The sequence below is a fragment of the Hoplias malabaricus genome, chromosome 8, assembly GCF_029633855.1.
Source record: "Hoplias malabaricus isolate fHopMal1 chromosome 8, fHopMal1.hap1, whole genome shotgun sequence".
NCBI classification, from domain to species: domain Eukaryota; kingdom Metazoa; phylum Chordata; class Actinopteri; order Characiformes; family Erythrinidae; genus Hoplias; species Hoplias malabaricus.
In genome coordinates, this window is record NC_089807.1 from 30,261,035 (window position 1) to 30,284,336 (window position 23,302).

Genomic DNA, 23,302 nt, shown 5'->3' on the forward strand with positions numbered 1-23,302 from the left:
ACCTAACAAATGTGGCAGATATGGCATGACATTTGTAATGGAAGTCTTTAAGTTGAACTGGCAAGTAGTTTGATACCTTAACTGATGTCACTTGACAAGTCCATTCATGGCTGGAAGGTAGTGAGTTAGGACGAGTCCAAGGCCAACGTGATAAATTAACCACTAGGTAGTATTTTAGTACTTTAGACGTACAGCTATAAAATCATTGTGATGCTTCACTGACCTGTGGCTTAGAATCTACACGACTCGACTAGGCTTGGTTCCTTTGCTTTTCCACTAGCTAAATTTAGCAGTCACAAGGTTTTTTTTGAAAAGGTTCAAATCCTCCTTGGGTCAGTGTAGCGAAAGCAGAAGTTGCAAAAAGGAAAATTGTGATTTCTAAGAGCTCAGGCGCAGACCCATGTTTAGTACTAATGACAACAAAAACAACACATGAATGCACAACGTGTAAACAGCGCCTAAACTTACCGCTGGCGTTGCTCTGGTTTTCAAACTTGTGGTTCCCGTTAGAGACTGGGCTTTGCAACATCCATTTTGCCAAGAAGCTGTGCTAGTGGAAAAGCGACTAGCAAAAAGTGAGTTGAGTCGTGCTGAGCCAATCCCATGTAGTGGAATATCACCATCCCTTGAACCTAAATAAAAATCACCATCTCTTAAACCGAGCCAACTCCTTAAACCTAAATGATTAAAGTGTACATTTTGGAGTTTGGTGTTAATCAGCATTCTCATTATGATGCATACAATGTGCTATAAAACCAGGGCTGTCATTGTAGAGCGGAAGGTTCAATTCCTACTTGCTTTTTCCTTAATTGTTCTGTGATGTTTGATCGGGTAGGAATGTGCATCAATATACCACTCAGTTCTACCAATTTATTTAATTACTACATGTGCAGTCCTATTGCGGCAGGGAAGGAAAAAGAATGAGCCTAGACTGACTAACTCTGTTAAAATGGTGGATCACCCATAAGACACTGCATCGTAATGCCACATTCCCACGTCCTGTATTGTAGGGCTATATCTATTTGAGCATCTTCATACGAGTGTGTGTTGCAGTGTGTGATGAATTTGTCTCTGATAAAATCGGGACTTGTGAAATTGTGTGATTTTTAACACCTTCTCTCTCCCTCCTCTTCACACTGATGGGATCTACAACAGACGGAGGTAACACACTCAGTCTTGGTGCAGGCTGAACTATGGCATGCTGTGTGTGTTTGCACAGTGTGTGTGTGTGTTTGTGTGTGTGTGTTAGAGAGAGAGGGAGAGAACGGTTCTATTCTGGGTGAATGTGTGTGTTCAATCACTGTACGTTCAAAATTATGAATGCGGGACAGGACTTGTTCACAAGTGTGAATGCACACACTCTTGTATCACGTTACGTCTATGTGACTTGAACTGTCTTTTTTTTCCTAATGTACATTCACTAACCATTTTAATATAATGACCTGCCTTGTACTTGCACTCACTGACCACTTTATGGTACAAGTTCAATCAACACTGGTAACCGTAGTGAGACTGTAGTCCATCTGTTGTCATGGACATGTTTTTCTTCCATCCTCTACGTCATTCATCATTGATTAGTTTCCTACGGCAAGACCACATTTTGGCAAATGCTGTAATTAATGTTTTTATTGGCCTTAATAGTTTTCTCAGAACCACAGTATAGGCCGAGCCTGATCCGACATTTAGCAGCACAATTTATCAGAACCTGACCCAACCTTTGTCATCAATAGTTCTGAATTTACCTCAGACTGTCATAATGTGCAGAATAAACTAGAGATAAAACAGAGTATATCCTGCTAAAAATGTGAGGTGGGTTATGGGAACTTGTACATGAAATATAAGCTATTCCCATGTTTGGGCATTTTGGGCAGTTAACTGACATGATCGATCATGGTTCTGCTGGGTTCTGACTAATTTTACGCTTTACAGACAATAGTTGTTTTGTGGTAGTTAATTTATATATTTATTTATGAATGAATGAAATATTAGATTGCAATAATGAATGATTCAAAAGATGTTACAGTCTCTAAAAGCAAGATATAGATCTGCTAGTGAGGTTTCTGAAATAAAGTGGCCACTAAGTGTATACACAGCTTTCTATTATTATTAATTGTGTACTGTGGTAGTATTGCTCATTAGACCAGTGTACAGTAATGTATATGTTTGACATTGTGCTAATAACATATATATGTTGTGTTTATGTTCCCTTATCTTTTTTAGCCGTGTCTGGATGTATGAGTATGCAGCACTTGCATGGTTGTCGTGTATCTTGTGTCAATGTGTTAGCATGCTAATGTGTTTTTTGCTTCTCTGAGCACCGTAGAGCTCCTTCTCTAAAGTAAGTTCTAAAGTGTTCCACTCAGCAGTCAAGAACACAAATACTGACCCTTTCTCTCTCCCTTCTCTCCTTGGGGACCAACAGAAGATTGCTCAGGAACGAGAGAAATTTGCAGATGAGGACAGCATCTTCTACTCGCTCGGGGAATGCGGACTCATCTCATTCTCTGACTACATATTCCTCACCACTGTGCTTTCCAGTGAGTGTTTTTTCCCCTCCATTTATTGAGAGCTTCATTTTTTATACAAGTGAAAATACATGGTAAATAAATTATGGTGAGAATTATGCATGATATCAATAATAATAATGCTGTATGCAATCCTTTTCAGCACCACTCCTGGTTTATATGGTAATGAATGGAATGTATTTAAAAGCCTGGTTGATGACAGCATTGTGTGGAAACCATGTTAGCTAATAGTTTGCATAGTAATATTGTCAGATTTCAAGTAAAAAATGCTGCTGATTTCAGTGCAGAACTGCAGCAAGTATGGTAAATGTTGCTTTAATGTGCATTATTTGAACACATGCAATGGCATTTGGATGAATACAAGCTATTTGTAAAGTCTGTTAATAGCTGCTTGTATGACAGTATTGAGCCCTTGTAAAGAGTCTGCATCCTGCTGAATGTGGGGGAAAGACTTATTGAGAGATGAGCTGCACAAGCTGTGGCTCTTGACACTTGGATAGATTTTTTTTCAGGAAGCCTGATAGGTATATACACTGAAAATCAGTGGATTAATAGCACCTACTTTGAGAATATACACCACCCAAATCATACCTGCTTTGTGGTGGTCCTGAGCATTGAAGAGCACTGTGAAATATGGATAAGAAAATATACAGGTGGACTACAGCAATAGTTTTCATTGTAGAACTACAAAACACTCCTGTATGGTAGGTGGAGCTGATAAAATGGACAGATACAAAATAGGTGTTCCTAATGCAGTGATCGTTCAGTGCTCAGGTAGTAATCTCTTAAAAATAATATTCAAACATATTTTAATATTATCGGATAAAGGAAGGCAGTGAACTAAAACCTTACCATAGTATTTTTTTTAAGGGTATGAGTAACACCTTTTAGTTACCACTATTTTACTGAGAAACACTCAGTAAGCGCATATACCTTTAATCCTGAAAGTGCCGAAAGCAGATTTTATGTGATCCCTTATACTGTTTTTATTGTCCTTGGGACGACAGGATGGCTGGAGCTGTGATATGTTTACTTGCTACCCACTGACGGTTGCATTTTTGGAATCAGCTGTCCCAAATGAGTAAAGGTAGAAAAGAATATTGTTGACTATAAACAGCCTAATGTTATTGCCTCGCATAACACTTTCTGGCTTTCACTGTATCTAGAATAAAAGAGGCTTTTTATTATGTTTTGTAATACGATTGGAACATAAAGCTCTAATAACTTTTTCCTTTTTATCTCTTACTCAATGTCAAAGTGAATGGAGGAGTCCCCTTGGGCCGAGTGCCTGCCTGTGGCCAGTAAAGTTAAAACCATTTGCTTTATTCCTGGGACTTGATGCACTAAAATTTCTTAAACGCTCTTTAGCAGTTGAGCATCTCTGAAGAACAGTTGGTGAAAAGGGCAGGCATTTCAGCTAATTCAGTAGGCGCCTTCTTTTCCACCAATTCGCATCACCTGAGAATGTGATTGACAGTTAAGGAGGGAGAGGAGGGCAGAAAGAGTGTGTCGTTGATGATGGATGCCCTGTGTTAATCGCAGTGCTGCAGTCTCCAGCGGCTGCATTTGAGCTGATCTGTCGATAAAATGGCAGTAATCATCCTAATGACAATCTTGTTTCTGTCCATTCATGCATCATCTCTCTGAATTTAGCGGTACGTTATACATTCTTATAAACCAAAGGAGTCCTGCCATCTGTGCAGTCACTAGGGGTGCAATGATACACAAATTTCACAATACAATACATATGGCTGTTTTTGCTCCATGATACGATACATTTTCAATACAACATGGAGAAAAAAAAACATGATTTTTTTCCCTTTTATTTTTTTTATGTAGAGGTCAGAGGCCAATACTAACACAACAGTATATTTGGAAAGGATGACTGGTACCAGAAATTTTCATAGAAAAAAAAATATATATATATAAAAATGGGGACATGGTGCTGACATAAGTTATATCTAAAAGCAGAGCTTTAGGTTCCCTGGAACGTGACTTCCGTATACTTGAGAGAGTCAGATATCCCAGAATGCATTTTGCAACAACTTCAGCGCTATTAATTATTTCGCGCCACGGAGGCGGTGACTCGTGAAATACGCCGGCGTTCCAATTACATACTGACCGCGGCGTCCTCGGGAGTTTGCACTCGTGAGTTGAACTCGACAAGTTTGTACTAGTTCCAACCCAGTCTTGCACTCTCCGCTAGCCATTTCACATCCAGCTAATTGTCCAACAGGTTAACAAAAACAATAGCATGGCGTAGTTTCTCTAACCCTAGCTCTAAACACTTCTCCGGCGTCGTCATAACACAGCATTCCTATTACACAGTGTGCCACTAGATGTCGCATGAAACTACAACACGACTCCGAACTATGTCCTCCTCTGCAGATGGCTGCAACTCATTAACGCGGGTTGACAAACGGCACAGAATGGTTTTTAAAATAAAATCTTAATGTAATCTGTTCACAGCTCGTATTGTATCGGAACCCTCGTACTGAAAAATATGAATATTTCTGTGTACCGTGACACCCCTAGCAGTCACAGCTCCTGGAAATCATTCATTCCTGATTTACATGAAAAATATTCTAATATGAAAAACATTACTTACATGTCAAATGTTTGGGAATCCCTCTAAGAATGTATGCATTTTCTAATCTAATCTGAAAACTTATAATTGTCTAAGTGTTTCTCATACATAAAAAATGTATTCTCCCCCAACAGAAGATTTTAGCAGCTTTTTCAGGACTGTGACCCCTCATAATGGTGCTTGAGAATAAATTGCACACATTTTAACATTATAATACACATTGGCATTTCTGCATCATACATTATGTATTTTCATTAAGGACTTAAGGAAATAAATGGCAATCTAAATGACCTTATTCTTTTTATATTATTATTTAAACAAAATAATTAACCTAAACAAAAGTAAGTTAGGATGACAGCACTAAAAAGCACCATATTGAGGGTCAACAACCTACACTACATGTTTTCATGTTTCTTAAATTAGTTTGTCTGTTATCAGCAGGAGGAACAGGTCTGCTGGCATCCAGACTAGTCTTGTGTTTTTTAGCGTCACGGTTTGTTGCTGCTGTTGTGGTCTCATGGCCGTGAATAAAAATCTCATGCGTTGAAAGTTTTAGGCTGTTGTGTCTGAACTGGTGTGTGCAGTCAGCAAAGGGGTCATAAAAAGTGCAGACTGACACAGTGGCTACCAAAATGATGGGTTAAAAAAAAACCAAAAAAAAAAACCAACCCATCATTATAGGTGAAGAACATGACTCAAGCACTCAAAATCAAGAATTCTCTACAACTGTGAAAGGCCACAAATCCCAAGCTTTAAATATCCCTATGTGAAGATTTCTTCTTTCACTCGTTCAGATGCAGAACTTTAAGGCAGCTGTAGCCACTTGTGGTTTTCCCATGTTCTGGTAACAGTTGCATATCTGAGGTATTAGCGCCCATTTTCAATACTTGAATTCAACTGAACATTGTCACTGTTTGGTCTACCAGAGTGTTCATAAACTGGAAACGAATGTGCAGATAATTTGTTCTATTTCAGACTTGCTTTCTATGCGCTGCACAGCTACGCATACATTGGATAATCAACCATCTAGTCTAACCAAAACAAACTATTTTACAGTGCGTATCATCTCACCACCCCATCTTGGGGGGGCTATTGCAAAGTACTGTTGTCTCATTATTGATATATATTTTTTGCGGAAGAAACTACTCATTACATGAGTAGTTAGCTGGTACTACAAGCATGTGAAATCATTCACTCCCTCACTCTCACTTATTCACTTGTTCTCATTTCTCATTATGCAGGTGAAAAATGCTTTACAATGGGTGACGTTAGCAGTCAAATATATATTTCTATGGTCCACACGAGCTGTGCTGTGCTTCGGTGTAACTGTGTGACCTTCTACTCATCACTGTCTGTGTTAATATTCATGGTTTATCCTGTAAGTGGTATCATTGTGTGTTTTCTATCTAGCACCTCAGAGAAACTTTGAGATCGCCTTTAAGATGTTTGACCTGAACGGAGATGGGGAGGTGGACCTGGAGGAGTTTGAACAGGTAATAGCTCGCAACTTCACTTATGCATGAATAGGCACACAGCATTCATTTACACTGGAGACACTTACATTTGTACTTTAGAAAAAGAAGTTATCATGTTCGGGAGGACTTGACTTACATTTTTAGCTTTTGTCTAAGGAAGAAAATATCAGGCAATATTTCTGTAGAAGAGCTATTTACAAATGGCTTGATAAAGGTTCATGCTGAAATGCATTGAGAGATTTAGTTTTTTTGTCATGCACTTTAAAGACATTTTAACTCAATGAAGACTGCCATGACTATTGATTTTTTTCCAAATATTTGAACACCACTTTATAGTGGGGTTCCTATCTGGTGCCTTCCTTTTGTATGAAGAACAGATTTATTCATTTTTCCAGGTTTTATGAGCTCATATTGCTTCAAATGTGGCTTATATTCCTGGAAAATTTGAATGCACTGACATTTTTAACAAAAGGATAAAATATGTGAAAAATGGCTTTTTTCCCTAAGGTAGGGCTTACAGAAAACAAAATATTAAACTATGACCACATTTCTACATATTAACTACAAACACAAACCGTAAACATGCTTATTTGTTAGAAATATTTTGAAGAACTTTTGATGTGCTCGTAAACAGTTCCAATTTATTCTTTCAATAACATTCAGTAGTGCCATTTGATACCAGAAAGGTTCGCACAGATTCGCACTTAATTCATTAGGCTCTGTTTTAGACTTCGCTCATGGATGACATCCTGTTTTTGAAGTGGCCTGGTTGGGCATTTGTATATTTGGGGCCAGAACGTGACTCATTTAATTAGCGTGTATTCTGGATGAGCAGGCTTGCTCGAGGCTACGTAAGGAATTTTCTCAGCACGGATTAACAGCAGCCTGCCTGTGCCTCCACTGAAAAAAACAAACGGCTCTGTCTGAAGAATTCAGCATAATTCAGTCCCAGGGAGTCATTTGATCTGAAGAAATTCTGCTGTGTAATGACCATTATGTTCCTCAGCACATGATATTTACAGTTTTCGAAGTGCTCCTAGATCAAGCCAAGAAAGCCTGGGGAGCCAGGGTTGCGCTTCCAAAACTTGTCTTTTTGGTAGTAATTAAATCAAGTGCAGTCAGACATTTTAAGGAATGTCGTTAGCTGGTCAGTGAGTTGCTGAGGAGGAAATAAGAGGATTTCTGTTCTCATCAATAGGCCATCCCAGCTATAGCACCAAAGGACACCACATTAATCAGTGCTAGATAAGCCACTGCACTGTTCCCCAAAAGCCCATAAGCTCAGCCTCCTCAGACAGTCCCTTTGGACTGTATGATATTGACAAACTACTACTTTTAAGATTGTATGTTAAAGCACAGTGTTCAGTCATGGCTAAAATCTAGACTGTGTTATTCTGGCCAAAAGTTATTATTATTTTTTTTTTTTTTTGGTTTGTCCTTCCCCTTGTCAGAATCCGGAACTATGATTGTTTAAGTTCCTCACAGCACATAGTTAATGATTAATAAGAGAGTTAAATTTGTGCATTGTAGCGTTCTGTGTTATTAGTTCTATTACAAGCAGTAATTCTCCACACACTTTAAAAGCTATATTTTATTTTTTTTCTTTGTCAGTTTTCACATACCATTGTAACAATGTATTGTATGTTTGTGTATTGTGCTACAACAGAATAGAATTACATTGTGTTGCTTGGTATAAAATTACCACCAACAAGTCGTGTGGCAATAAAAATCATCAACAGTCAATCAGTCATGTGTGCATTTGTCTTTATTCTTTTAATTAGCTAGCGTTTTCTTACATTTGGGCCCGTTTGCAGATGTTTTTTTTTTTTTTTTTTTTTTTTTTGTCTGTTTGTTTTTTTTTTTTTTTTTTTTTTTTTTTTTATATTTATTTATATTTGGGCTTATTCAGTGTTGTGCCACTTTTTCCCCACTGATGAATAAGCAGAGCTGTCAGGGCTTCCATAAGATTTGAAAGCAGACAAGGAACACGCAGATTTATTATGTGAGAACACAGCGCCCTCCAGAGTTTAATTTATGGACCAGTACTTTTGTATTTGTGTGTCTGTGTGTGTGTGTGTGTGTATCACAGGTGCAGAGTATAATTCGTTCTCAAACCAGCATGGGCATGAGACACAGGGATCGCTCCACCACTGGAAACACGCTGAGGACAGCAGGCTGCAGCTCAGCTCTCACCACCTACTTCTTTGGCGCTGACCTCAAGGGAAAGCTCACCATCGGCAGCTTCCTGGAGTTCCAGAGAAAACTGCAGCACGATGTACTGAAGCTGGAGGTACACTATATGATCACCTGCTCATTCAACATTTCTTCTGAAAGCAAGGGAATTATAATCACTTTGTTCCCATTTTCTGCACTAAACACCTCTGGGAAAGATTTACACTGGATGCTGGAACATTTCAATGAGGACCTAATGGTATTCCGCCATATAAACATTAAAGAGATCAGGCTGATAGCTTTTGGATGATTAGTTTTGGATCACAAATTCCACCCCAGCTCATTCCTAAGGTGTCTTATTGCACTCCAGAGAGCACTGCCCTACAGCTCAAAGGTTTTTTATAGAGATTGTATAATCTGTACAAACACAAGAGAACATCTGTGTCCACAATAGGTGCACCATAAAGAAAAGTGAATTCAATAGTTAGTAATTAATTATTAAGTGTGGATTTCCATTTTTGAGTATGTTGCTTTATATTTTAGCCCATGTCTCTGAGCAAAAACCATAAGAATTCCAAAAAGGAATACTCACACTTTAAATCAGTAACTCTTGTGAAAATTTACATAAATTGCCTCTCATGTCAAATGAGAAATCAGCCAAGACATGCTTGATGAACTTCAGTTTTGCCTTTAAGCTACGGTGCTAATGCAGTTGCAAGAAATGGAGTCTAATATTTCTTCCAATTATCATCATGTCAAATACAGCCCTATATCCTCACAAATATTTGTATGGGGAAATATTTTTGAGTATTAAGCACAAACACAAAATGCAGGGTTAAAAATTATTTATTTATTTATTTTTCACAGAACTGATTATGTATTTTGTGTGTGTAGATTACTTTTGATATGAATGATACTTTTTCTGCCCAGTTTAAATAGCTTTAGCAGTTCAGTATTCAAAATAATGGTATTTTACCTCTAATTGTTTAATGCTAGTTGGCTCCTAAATTGCAAATGTATGAATTGTAAGTCAACACTTAGTAATAACCCTAAGGTCAAGGGGTTAACTGGGAGACATGACGCACATGATGGCCATAGAGGAATGGAGGAGCGGATTTAGAGTGACGTTGTGAAAGCAGGGGATGAAAGAACGGATGGGTTAACAGGAGAAAAAGGCTCAAGGGACTTGGGGCAGTTGACAGGCGTAGAGGCAGACTGACAGGAGCCCTCCGACAGCAGCCTTCACACACTCAGCATGTGTCACTGCTTCAGGGAAGCATCACTGCGAACTAGTGTGCTCTCTCTCTCTCTCTCTCTCTCTCTCTCTCTCTCTAACTCTCCCTCTCTAACATAAGTGCTGAGGCAGCAGGTCTGACTGGGTTAATTCAAACACTCAGTCCAGTCTCTCAGCGTGGACCTCTGCTATCCCCCACCACCTCCTTTTTATACTGCGTTCCCTCTTTTGCTCTCTTTGTCTCTCTCTCTCTTACCCTCTCCATCTGACACGCTCTCTCTTCCTCTATCTCTTTCTCTGGCACCAGTGTTCAGCTGATAGACAGTTTCACTTCAGTAGATTGAGTTTTAAGGCTCACTCAGTGCAAAGGAAAAGACAACTTTAGAGGACTTTAGCTCTGACTATTTTAAACTGTTCCTCTGCATTAGGGAAGTGAAGCTTATTGAGACTGGAGGCTCTAATAAGCATATGTGCATATAGGCCAGCTCCTGCTGTCTGAATGATGATGCATAGCTGTGTGAGTCCTACTGCAGCTCTCAGGGACCCAGCTAGCTCATGCTTTGTCACACAAGAGAGAGATTTACATCAGGCTAGGTGTGGAGATCTGAGAGAGAGTCAAATAAAGACAGAGAAAGCAGGTGTCGTAAGGTCTGACACAACAAAATGCTTTGGTTTGCTCTAACACTACTGACGCTACATATGCCTGTGTGATACAGCAACAAATATATGATAGCAGAGTGCAGGATTTAATACAGCAGCATGCATTTTCAAAACAAAAAGGTCCTAACTTTAAAGAAACCAAAGAAAAAATGTGTTAATCTTTAATATGTAATTTCTAAATAGAAAAAATGATACAAATTGAAAATAGAAAATTGTGTAACACTGTGTTGTAAGCTTTTGTTTGTTAAAATAACACAGACAATGTTTACAACTTAAGTGTACAACTTAAACAAATAAAAATACATTGTAATTTTAGAAGTGTTGACCATTTCAAATGAAATTGTGTTCATATTCAGTCCTACACACACACACACACACACACACCTACAGACATTTTGAGTCACCAATCTACCTACCAATGTGTGCTTTTGGACTGTGGGAGGAAACCGGAGCACCTGGAGGAAGCCCATGCAGACACCAGTAGAACACACCAACTCCTCACAGACAGTCATCCGGAGCTGGACTGGAACCCACAACCTCCAGGTCCCTGGAGCTGTGTGACTGTGGCACTACCTGCTGCTTTTTTGTATAGTACTGTATGCAAGAATATATGTCCTGACATTATATAAAAACAAAACTGTGTGTATGTGTTTATGCACAGTTTGAGCGGAATGACCCAACGGATGGCAGGATCTCAGAGCGGCAGTTTGGGGGTATGCTTCTGGCATACAGTGGCGTTCAGTCCCGCAAACTCAAACAGACCCAGAAAGGCCTGAAGAAGATGTTCAAAGATGCCCAGGTAAACTATAAACCATTGTAATAAGTCATTTCATTAAAATCTTCTCCTTGTGCATATATTTGAACACACTCACTGATGTGCGTGTGTGTGTGTGTTAGGACCTCACAGTGTGGACAAAACGCCTTCTAGGGCTTGGAAATGTGATTATGTGATGCAGGGTCTTGTGGGTGATCTGCTCTTTTAGCAGGATTAGTTCATCTAGGCTGACTCTGAATAGTTCAATGAATCTTCTTTTCTTACCTGCTATCCTTGATAGCCCAGAGACTTACTGATATGATGGTATTATACTTGGCTGCTAGATAAACAAGATCTACTCTAAATAGTTTTTCTCTAAAATATGATAATACGCTCAGCTACACTGAATATGAATGAAATAGAAGGTAGCATTTCCACTCTGTATGAATTCCAATTATCAGTAAAGCTAACTGTATACATACCCTGTTGTTTGGCAGCCTTCTGGTGTTACTATTGACAAAATGATTCATATTTAAAAACAACAATTCTGAAAGGAACACAGTCATAGAGCAAACTTTTTAATCTTTTAAACTTTATATATTTATTAATACTCTTTAATATTCGTAGGATGCAATTAAGACCAAACCTTACTATGCTATATGAATTTAAATAAAATAAAAATTTACATAGAAATTCATTCATTTATTCATGTTCTGTATCCAGATCATGGTCACGGTAGGTTCCAGAATCACTGGGCACCAGGAGAGAACACACTCCGGAGGGGTTAATACATATAAAAAGAGGAGGGACATAAGTTAGGCTTTTTGATCAACAGCTTGATCATAGATTGTTTAAAACAAGCCCATTAGTGCGGCGGTATAAATAATGGTCAAAACATTAGGGACAACAGCAGCATCTTAACTTTTTATGGAGAATAAAAAAATTTTAAAAATTGTGTTTTAGGACAAAAGTCTTATTAGAAATTGATATATGAATTAATAAGAGCCATCTTCATTGAAGTAGAATCTCAATTTTATGAGGACTGAAACATTAGTGACCTGAGCTTCTAATGATTAATACCTTCGCTATGGACATGCAGTCTCACCGGCAGTGTATGTAAAACTGGCAGAGAGTCTGAGAATATGCGGATCTGTGTATCCTGTGTACTTGTGCTCCACGAAGCTCTAAGAAATAAAAAATACACCTTCCAAGACTATAATCCTGCAATGCACTGTTTAACTCTGTAGAAGATCCCAGGAATCTCCTAACCGCTGCCCTAACATCTCCTCAATGGCCACATTTCCTGCAGTCTTGCCTTTACAGGATGATACAGAGGCATAAGCTACAAACACGTACTGGTATGGGCAAATAAAACCAGGGATTAAAAGAACACTGTCCCTCAGGTATCTGACTCCTCAGCAGCCATGGTCTGCATATCCAGGAGAATTTGCTGGACAGTTAAAGCAGATAAGCAGATGATAGGAGCAAGCAGTTTTGAGTGGCAAATGAGTGGGCACAATGGTAAAACTCCAGCAGGGATGCTGTGTCTGATATGATCCATTTAAAACACCACAACACATTAACATGCTTCAATAACATCAGTGCCACTGCAGCGCTGAGAATGATCCACCACCAGCTCTGAGGTGGACCTGTGACATTCGTAACTGTTGAAATAGAGGGTGAAATTGGGCTGAGTGTGTGTGCAGTTCCTCTTTTTCATCACACTTCCGAATAGGCGTTGTCTATTCACAGCTGAATCTCTGAAGCTCAGAGGTCAGACTGCAAAGCCCCAACACTTTGTAGCCACATTGCCAGAGCAGAGAGAGAACAACGCTAGATCGCCAAACGTCACCTCCGGATCGCGCTCCCACAACAGCTTCAAAGAGTCATAGCCTGAAGAATCAGAGTAAAGTAGTGAAGCATAAATAATCGAAATCAGTCCTTAGGGAGACTTGGCCAAATCTACTGCGTTTTCCAGCTCTGATAGTCCCATGTGAATCCTGCCTGTCCCACAAAGAGACCCAATAAAATGTTAAATTTGGAGGTACTTATTAAAATCAGTCCTCATTTGCTCAAACGATTTAACAGAGTTGGAGTCCAACGGGTCTATGAAGTTTGACAAGCCCCTGGACGTCCATTCCATCAAACCAATAGTCTGTGCTGGTACGTCTGGATTCAGAGCCAAGGGAGACCAGAAAGAGATGACAGGTACTACTTCACATCTTGCCAAACTAATAGAGTATTTTAAAAAATCGTTCTCTAGATGGTTTAACTGATCTAGAATAGTTAAGACTTCTGAAATAACAAGATTGAGATTTCAAGACTGGTTCATAAACCAGTTTGACATTATTTTAAGTTGTGCTGACCAATAATATAGTTGTAGAATTGGCAGGGACAAGATTCTGTACACGATTTTAATCCTGTACACTTTTTGTAAAATTTTGAGGATGTTTCCTCACCCTTTGCTACATCTCTGGTCTGTTTGTGTGGTGGAAAAAACCCTGGTGTTTTTATCCAGCCCTGGCTGACGGCACCTTGAGCAGCATTGTTTTCTCCCTGCTCTGGCAATGAGGCTACAAAGTGTTGTGGCTTTGCAGTCTGGCTTCTGTGCTTCAGAGCTTCAGCTGTGAATAGACAACACTTATTCAGAAGTGGGATGAAAAAGAGGAATTGTTAAGTTCCAGAGCACGTCTAAAGAACAGGTGCTTAGAAAAACAAGTAACTGTGCAAATAGCAGATAAATTAAGCCATATCCTATCAGAGCCATGGCGAGTATCTCTACATTCTCCACACATCACAGAGCGTCTTGTCAAAGAGAGATGGCAGAGAAATGGCATCTGAGTGTGTTTGGAATGTGGAGAGTCCTTTGTGTTAAAAGGTATGGAATTCGATGAGGTTGTGCTCCATTGGTGTGTAACAATGCCTTATTTTTTGCTGTTTCACATACAACTCTGGATTCTGTCTTATTTGGATGGCGGAGCTTCTGAAGGAGCGGGAGAGAGGGGTGTGTTTCCAATGTCAGCATTCGGTTGTCAGCATTCTCCAGAATCATATACATTGTTGTTACGAAGAATTAAAGTGATGCTGCAGCATTTTCTGTTTACACTAATTGCTCTCATAGCATTGTCATCATGTGTCCACTAGTAACATCTGCCATATTTGGTTTATTATGCATAGCTGGACAGTTCTAAAATGAAGTCAGATGTTAGCATTTATGGCTTTAAGATGACGCAAGTGACTCGTAGTGGGATTGGAAATGAGCCTAACTGCATTTGAGATACTCTGCTTTGCGTAAAGAGAACTTTTAATTCCAGCCTATTTTCTTCTAATGGCTGTAATCAGTTAATTAGCTGTATCCTGCTTACCTACCCACCTCCTCTCAAGCACTGCACTGAAACATCCTCATAAACACACACACAAACAAACACACACACAGATGCTGCTGCTGCCAGATTTACAAAAGTGAATCTGCACTGTCAAACATGCTGCTGATAGTGGGAGCACCAGGGTTTGCATAACCAATGCACATCAGCACCAATATTTGCTCAAAGAGCCACCATGCACCCGTAGAGTGCTGTGCTCCAGGCTCTGGAAACTCAGCGTGAGTCTAATTGAGCAAGTAAAGCAAGTTGTTTCTTTTTCCCTCTTTCTTTCCTTCTCTCCTTTCCTCCCTCATCTCCACTCATTCTCTGTTCAAATGGCACAGATTCAAGAAGTCACACTTTAGTGCTGGCTAAAGTCCTTTGGAACAGAGCTAAATGATTTCCCACAGTTAGCAACCTCATTCCACTCATCGATTGAGCTGCTTTATTCTTTCTGCTGCATCTGTTGGTGATTATCCTCTTTTTCAAGGGCGACTTGATCACTTAAAGCAAATGAAGCAAACAGCATCCGGTGTATACATTTCCAGTTGTTGGTTTTATATATTTGTTGTCTGCAGTCACTTGGTTTTACAGAATAATGAAGTAATTGTCTTCTGCTTGGAAAAAGCAGGTGCCTATAATTCAAGACAATGGCAAATGGAGCAGTGCTTACTTGTCCGTGCAGAGTCCTGAGATGCACTCTGTTCATCTGGAGTTGATGGTTATGGAAAACCTGATGATCTGCTAGAGAAGCAGGTTTTTCTTGTGGTTTTGCATCTCAAGTAATGAAGAGCTGGACCTGCTATATGTGTCAAGGGTTTTAAATTTACACTTATGGCATTTGGCAGATGCTCTTGGCCAGGAAAATCACCCTTCAGTTTTATTCACATTACACACATAGGCTTATGCATTAGGAGTCTTGCCAAAGGTATCATACTGATCTGCAGTGTGCAGGGCTCCCATGTTACCTTTATGTACTGGGATTGTATGAAATGGGTAATTCCTTAGGCAAGATCTCCTTTTCTCTTTCTCCAACTTTGTTTTTCCACCAGCTACTGCTATGCAGCTATCGTTTCAACAAATAAGTGTAACTCTTCCTCTCACTGATAACATTTACAAAGGTCTTTTTGTTAGCATTTGTGTAATACAGAATATGCAGACGAGAAAAAGAAAAAGCACAACCAAACATAACAAGAAAGAAGAAAATAATGTAAACAAAACACCCCAACCATTCTACACCTAATTTACATCCATGATTCTTATATATCATTTTATGTAAACACATCTAAATCATATACAAACATGAAAAAAGACAAATATATCTCAACAAAATACTAAATAAAAACATGCTTTCTAAAAGGAGTATTATTTCACTTCTTAGTCTACAGAGTCCATATTATTTATGTATGTCAAAACAAGCTGCCAAAAAACATTTATCACTATGACCATCCAGCAAGTATCAAATTGTTTTCCGAGGTCATAAACTGCATTAGGTCATTCACCCAGTTTTTAAAAGTAGGAAGGTATTTTCTTTCCATTTGAATATTACAAGCCTTCTGGCCATTTACTTTCCAAAAGCCATCACACTTGAAAAAGATTTTCCTAAATGAAGCCCCTGGAGAGTCACTCCTAATAGTGCTTATAGTAATAGGGGATGGCTGGACCAGTGGCCTGAACACTCCTGAGAGAAAGTCCAAGATTGATTCATGTTACATCTTTCGTGTCTTGGTGGATACATCTGGTCATATAAGCTATATGTGTTCATCTGATCATACACCAGTTTGGAGCTTATTGGACATTTCTTTTCTAAACCATTGACACGAATAAAGAGTTGTGCCCACTTTGTAACTTTTATAACCTCAAGTCTTATGGAAATTTTCCAGAAGATCTTTGAGTACTTTTTTGGGATTTGTGCCTGTTCAGTCAGGAGATTATTTGTGAGGTCAAGCACTGAAAGTTAGATGAGTTGTCGTCTACAATCGATGTTCCAAACAATGTCCAGTGGGACAGTGGGATATGTCACACCAAGTTTTTGTTGCACCTTTGCACAGGCATGCTGGAACCTCTTGCCACAAAGTTGGAAGTATATAATTTTAATACAATTTCCTTCACAGGATTATGGGGCCTAGATCAATCCTGGCAAAATAACCTCAGACCGTTATCCCTCCTCCACTAAACTTTGCTTTTAGCACTATACATTTCAGTAGGCAGTGTTCTCCACCAAAACCTATATTTGTCCATCAGACTGTCAGATGGTGAAGCGTAATTTATCACTCCAGAGAACACATTTGCACTACTGAAGAATCCAGTGATGCTGTGCTTTACATCTCTCCAGCTCCATGTTAACCAAAACCTGCCAAAATGCTACTTTTAGAATAATTTCTTCTGAATATCTTGTGTCCATCATTCTTGTAATTTTCAGTGACAGGCTTCCTAGGTGCAGTACTTATAATGTCAGTGATAGGCCTGAAGTTGAACTTCAAAAACTTTTTGGATTCAAATGTATAACATTGTTCTTTTCAGGTTAAAAGTTATTTTAATTCCCATCCAAATAAAAATGAGACTTTGTTCATTTAAATAATATAAACCTACATCAACGGCAGAAACTTGATTGCATTAACATATTAGTCTCTCAGATGCTTTGGTTCTTACTGAGGAGGTGGCTGAAAAAACGTTTTTAATGATACAGATCTCAGTGGGTCACAGTATTTGTCGTCATTAACCAAAATTCCAGCAGGGATCTCTTCTAGGTCGTGACTTGTTTTCTGTGTATATAAATAATATTGCTGGATATTAAGGGACTGTCATATTGATTATTTAATTTCTAGTTGCCTTTGGTCTTGGATGTGATAAATTGAATACAAAGTAATCCTAAATGCTAAGAAAAGCAAAGATCACACATCTTTGAATGTTGTCCATTTTGTCTTGGTATTTCGCCTTATGCTTAACTCGCTTGTAAATCCCATGTTGATAATTTAACCTTTCATATAGACAGAGGGAGATACTCTATTATTATGGTAATAAAGCTTGTTTCCTAGCGTCATATAGAGTAAAGACATCGCTTCAGATCTTGATTATGGAGATGTAACCCTCTGGCTTCCTGCCTCCTCTTAAACTCCCTGGTGCTGTTTATGGTTTAGTGGTAAGGATTAAGAGTTGAAAAACACACTAGTCCTTGTGTGATATATTGGTAAGTGTGATAGCCTTGGACCACTGTTGTTAGTATTTATGTAGCCACTCTCTATAAAGTGCATTCATTTATCACCTCTGTATAGCTTTGGAAGGTCAATGTCCACAGTAGCTTAACACTGCTGAGTATAACTCATGTTCATTCTGACCTAGAAAAGACTAAATATACAGCACTGAAATCTAGCAGTAAACTTCAGAGGGCCTTGGTTGACTTCATTACATTGGAGCATTTTTAGCATTTCGTAATGAGCCTGATCCTATCCTGTTAAGATTGTAACTTTTTAACATTTTATACGTCTCAGCTCTGTAAGAAACATATGCCCTTTGTGTATTTTTAAAGTTTAATTTCATACTCTTCTGTTATGTAGCTAACTAATCACTAATACTCTACTTTGGTCATCTTCTCTTGCATAGGGTATCACCTTTGAAGAAGTGGAGAACTTTTTCACATTTCTGAAGAATGTCAATGATGTGGACACTGCACTGAGTTTCTATCACATGGCAGGAGCCTCCATAGACAAAGGTACCACACACAACACACTTTCATGGCCAGACAGCATTACTTTCATTGATCCCACCCACCAGCTCCATCCATGTTTTCCCTGCTTTGCTCATATTTTCTCTATCTACCCCCCTCTCTCTCCCTCCTGTGTTCCATTAGGCCACCCACCTGATAAACAGCTCATTGTAACTGGCTCTACTCCCAGCATCACTTTCCATCCCTCTCTTCTCTTTCACTTTGTCTTTGTAAATGTCTTGTTCTGCCTCTCTTGCTGTTCCTGTCTCTTTTTTGCTTAAAAGCTGTAGACTGATGGATTTATAACATCTTAAATCACAAGGTCTCTCCAGCCTCCCTTCGTACATCTGTCTACACTGTGCAGGGAATTACTAATAAAATTCAGCATCACAATGCTGTCCAAACGTTTATAAGTGCCCCTTATAATTTGTGAGTTAATTTATTATGAGTTGGAATCTTTATGGATATAGATGCTCAGTTGTTCATGCAATGCATGCCACCAGAAAATGGGACAGGATGCTGTGGATCATCGAGACATGAGCCTATTCTCACCATGCTCTGCGTCATACATTGTTTAGTGGTGCATCAAATCCCCCAGCTTGGGCTGTGGAGCAGTGGAACTGCATATTTTCAATGATGGATCACAATCCAATAATTCTGGAATAAGTTGAAGTGCCGTTTGTGATCTAAAATGAATCGTCCAACATCGGTATTTGCCTTTAATAATGTTCTCTTAGCTGACTGCCTCAGATCCTTAAAGATTTTTTCCAATATCAAGTGTAAAGCCTTCCCAGACAAGCAGAAGCTGTTATTGCAGCAAAGGGGAGGCATATCACAGAAGGAATGTAAGGTGAATATATAGTGTAGTCATATCCTTTATTTATTCATACGCTGATTGTATTTTACATGGAAACTGGCAGATGGTTTATTTTACTAGCTTTTCTTTATATGAAGCTTACACTATGTGCAGTAATTGAATATAAGTTAATCCCATTATAAATAAGTTTTACTTAACTTACTGTCGTTTTTAATAAAACAAATACCAATATATTATCACAAATACTACTAAAATGTAAGTAGTCCAACTGATTTACACTAGATAATGTATGATTCTCTTCTTGGGTCTCTTCTCAAAATCTGTTGACACCCCCTCCCCTTTGCCCACCTTTGCCTAAAACCCACAGCAGATGATGGCACTGTCCATTTAGATTGTTTCTGTATTGATCTTGGATGCAGTGGCTACTACTGCACATATTAAGTGTGTTACTTCTCTTTGTTATGCCCTCTGAAGTTCTCACTGTTTGATATAAATCCAGAAAATTAGATCTAGTCTAGGAGTCTGAGTCACTGAGCAGCTCAGCCCACTCTGCCTGCAGTAACTATGACACCAATGTGCGTTCTAGAAGTGTTGGTTCATCCTGAATCTCAGGAGTTTTCATTTAGTTTCATTTACCGATTCCAAGTTCTGTTTATATCTGTGCAAAACGCCAATGTACACCTGAGCTAAAGCATTTGCTAAAGCATTTGCTGTGGCCTGCCACTAAAATAAACCCAAAAAGCCATGGTTCAGACAAGCCTTTGGAGAACAGTCATGCTTGTTTGTAAATATATTAACACACTGTGATGTTGTATTAATATTTAAAGAATTTCTGACCTGCAAATTAGAATGCAACATAGTTACTGTCCAATGAAAAACATGCATCTCCATTTTTGTCTGATTACATCATTTGAACACAACAGCTTTCCTTCATTTCACATTATGTAACAATTTAAAAAATAATGGACCAATACAAATGCTCCCAAATTACTTGCAATACACTCTTTTCACATTGACTTCAATTGAATTTTTGGAAAGTTTTTTTTTCTTTTTCCTGTAAAGTTACTATTTTGGAGATGCGTGTTTTTTATTGGACAGCAACAATATGCTGAATGCCCAAATATTTGTTGAGAATCCTTAAAATGAATGAATTCAGCTACTTTGAGTTCCCATCAATGATACAGATGTTGAGCTGTGCACACACATCTTCTATATATTCCACATAAATATCAGTGAAATGAGACTCCCAAAAGCAGCTACACTTGAGTTCATAAGGTCATCATGTCCAGTGCCCAGCATGGACTAGAGGGGTATATATCCCCAAGCACTGGGCTGTGAAGTGACCATGAAGTACCATTGTGTTAAGGTGTAGTGGTATTTGTGATCATCCAGCATCAAGCAACTAATCATCCAACATCAACATTTCAACTCACTAATGTTTAAGTGTCGGACTATCATCAAATACTCAGAAGTGTACAACATATACTCAAAAGCCTTTCAATAGAAACATCAGGTGAGTCTAAAATCATTGGCTGGATGTCAGGCTAGATTTCAGCTTCAAATTTACATAGAAGGAGAATTGCAGTTCTGTGGTTGGATAAGGACCAAATATTAGAGACCAAAATCTAGACCACATTATAATGACAGGGAAGACATCTCACAGGAGGTTGAAAGAGCAGCTGTGAAACAGTGTGAGTTAACACTGATAAACGGTCAGTTTAATAAGGTGTCTTTTACAAAAGCATGTTAGGTAGCTCTACCATGTGTCCAAATTATGGAAATATTCTATGTGCTTATCGGACTGGAGCTCAGATTTGTTGGTGTGATTGTTTAAATGTATGTATATGCCATTTTTTAAAAAAAAGCACTTGTTCCAGCTCTTCTGGGGAGATAATGAGGCGTTCCCAGGCCAGTCGAGATGCAGTGAGTACCATGATCTCAGCTTTGGAGATGCTGATTCTCCCCCAGCTCTTGCAGGACCAGTTTGAGGCCAACAGGACCACACCATCTGCAAAAAGCAGACATGGGATCCTGAGACCCCCAAACCAAATATCCTCCACTACTTGGCTATGCCAAGAAATTCTGTCCATAAAAGATATGAACAGAACCAGTGATGGTGAGCATCCCAGATGAAGTCCAACCTCAACTGCCGGCAATGCAAACCAAGCTCCTGATCTGTTTATATAGGGACTGGATAGCTCGAAGCAATGAGCCCAAAACCCCATACTCCCAAAGCAAGGTTCAACTATCAGCTGGACTCTCTTCTCCAGTCCTGCTTCATGGATCTTACCGGGGAGGCTAAGGAGTGTGATCCCTTTGTAGTTGGAAAACACCATCCAGTCTCCCTTCTTCAAACTAACTCATAAGCCATTTTCTCATATAAAATTCTCCCTTTGACACATGTAGAATAAAGGTGGACATTTTTCGTGTCACAACAGGAAAACAGTGTGTGTTCGGCATGGGGCAGCGTCTGTGTAGGACATGCAGAAAGCATGGCATGAATTCAGTTTGAATTCTCAAGAACATTTTCGGTTCTTTACACATATGGGTTCAGTCGGACATTACCCAGACGTTGTACTAGGGGGCTGGCAGGATAAAGTCCTGGTAATGTCCAGTACAAAGGATTTGGACATTTACATTCGCACATACAGCTCTTTCAGGTAATGTCTGGAAAATTCCTGTGTTAATATGCATGTATGAAGGAGCTATAAGAGGGGAGCCCAATGCGTCGATCGCCACCGACCAGTAGATTGCACCGTGCACTTTGGTTGATTACGCCTCATTTAAATAACATGAATCAGACTTTTCCCATATTAAAGTAAGTTCAAATATCTGTCCAAACTCACTGATGTCCAATTGACTTTTGGTTCAATAAAATTAACAAGAAAAGGGTTATCCTCCTTGTTTTAGATATGTGATGAGATACAGTTTTTGGAGGGGGATACAACTTCAGAAGATTTAAAAAGATTAATTTTTTCTCTGGCTTTTACTTCAACATAGAAAGAATCTATTTTTATTTTAGTGTCACTGGCTAAGAAATGTATTTTATATTTCTTTTATGGTCTACCTCTGAGTTCCATCTGTTTTTGGCTGACACAGGTGACAACAGTGCTACCTTTGGAACAATTGACTTATCAGAAAATGCATGCATTTTGGCAGATATGGCAAACACTTACATCTTATCTTGAAGATTTTATTAGCTGCCCATCTTAGTTATGCACTCCTGTACTATTTAATCTGTATTTATTCCTTTAATTCTGTCATGTACAATGGTAATTATGAGCTTGTCTGTCCTGACAAATAACTGAACCTGATTTATGTGCTTATAAAAAAGAAGAAAAAAGAAACAAAAAGCAATACATTCTCTTTCCCAACTCGTCAAATATAAATGCTGGTTATACGTCATATTTGGATGAGTAATGTAGGCTGAAATACTCCTACTGTGCACAACAGGGACGCAGAGCTCAACATGCACATTTAAATAAAGTGAATCAGCCATTTCCCCCACATGAAAATAATTAAGTCAGAACGTTGGTCCACCCTCACTGATGACTATTAATGCAGGCTTTAAAAGTGGTCCAGTGAAACCAAGCGGAAAAAGGAATCATTAAATCCTGCACACACCCCCGAAATCCCACCCACACATAAACCCACTCTCACATAATTTTTAAAAGTAGATCACGGTGACCATTCCCCTGGAAAAGGTACATCTCAAAAGACAAGGAATTGTCTCTGGAAAAATCTCTGGAAATTCTGAGAGAGAGAGAAGCCCTAGCTCTTGCAATTTGGGATACCGCTACAAAAGAAAAAGGGGGTGTACCTGGAACTACAAGGATATTCTTCTAATTTCAAATATAGACTTATAGGCTGTGTTCACGGTTGTAATGAAAAAAAAAAATTTTTTTATAAAAGTCAAAAGATGTTTCCTCACCATTTGCTAGCTCTCCAGTCTGTTTGCGTGCTGGAACCTGGTCTAATGTGTTTACAAAACCCGGTGTCTATAAGTGAGT

The 23,302-nt window shown here is 38.9% G+C and overlaps 1 protein-coding gene across 1 annotated transcript in view; it reads left to right on the forward strand.

Moving 5' to 3' along the window:
- The window catches only part of micu1 (mitochondrial calcium uptake 1), a 73,292-nt gene that overhangs the window by 45,966 nt on the left and 4,024 nt on the right, over positions 1-23,302 (forward strand). The window contains exons 6-10 of the mRNA XM_066679488.1: positions 2,423-2,537; positions 6,523-6,605; positions 8,677-8,877; positions 11,315-11,452; positions 18,373-18,481. Coding sequence (XP_066535585.1) covers positions 2,423-2,537; positions 6,523-6,605; positions 8,677-8,877; positions 11,315-11,452; positions 18,373-18,481 — 646 coding nt within the window. The remainder of the gene's footprint in view (positions 1-2,422; positions 2,538-6,522; positions 6,606-8,676; positions 8,878-11,314; positions 11,453-18,372; positions 18,482-23,302) is intronic.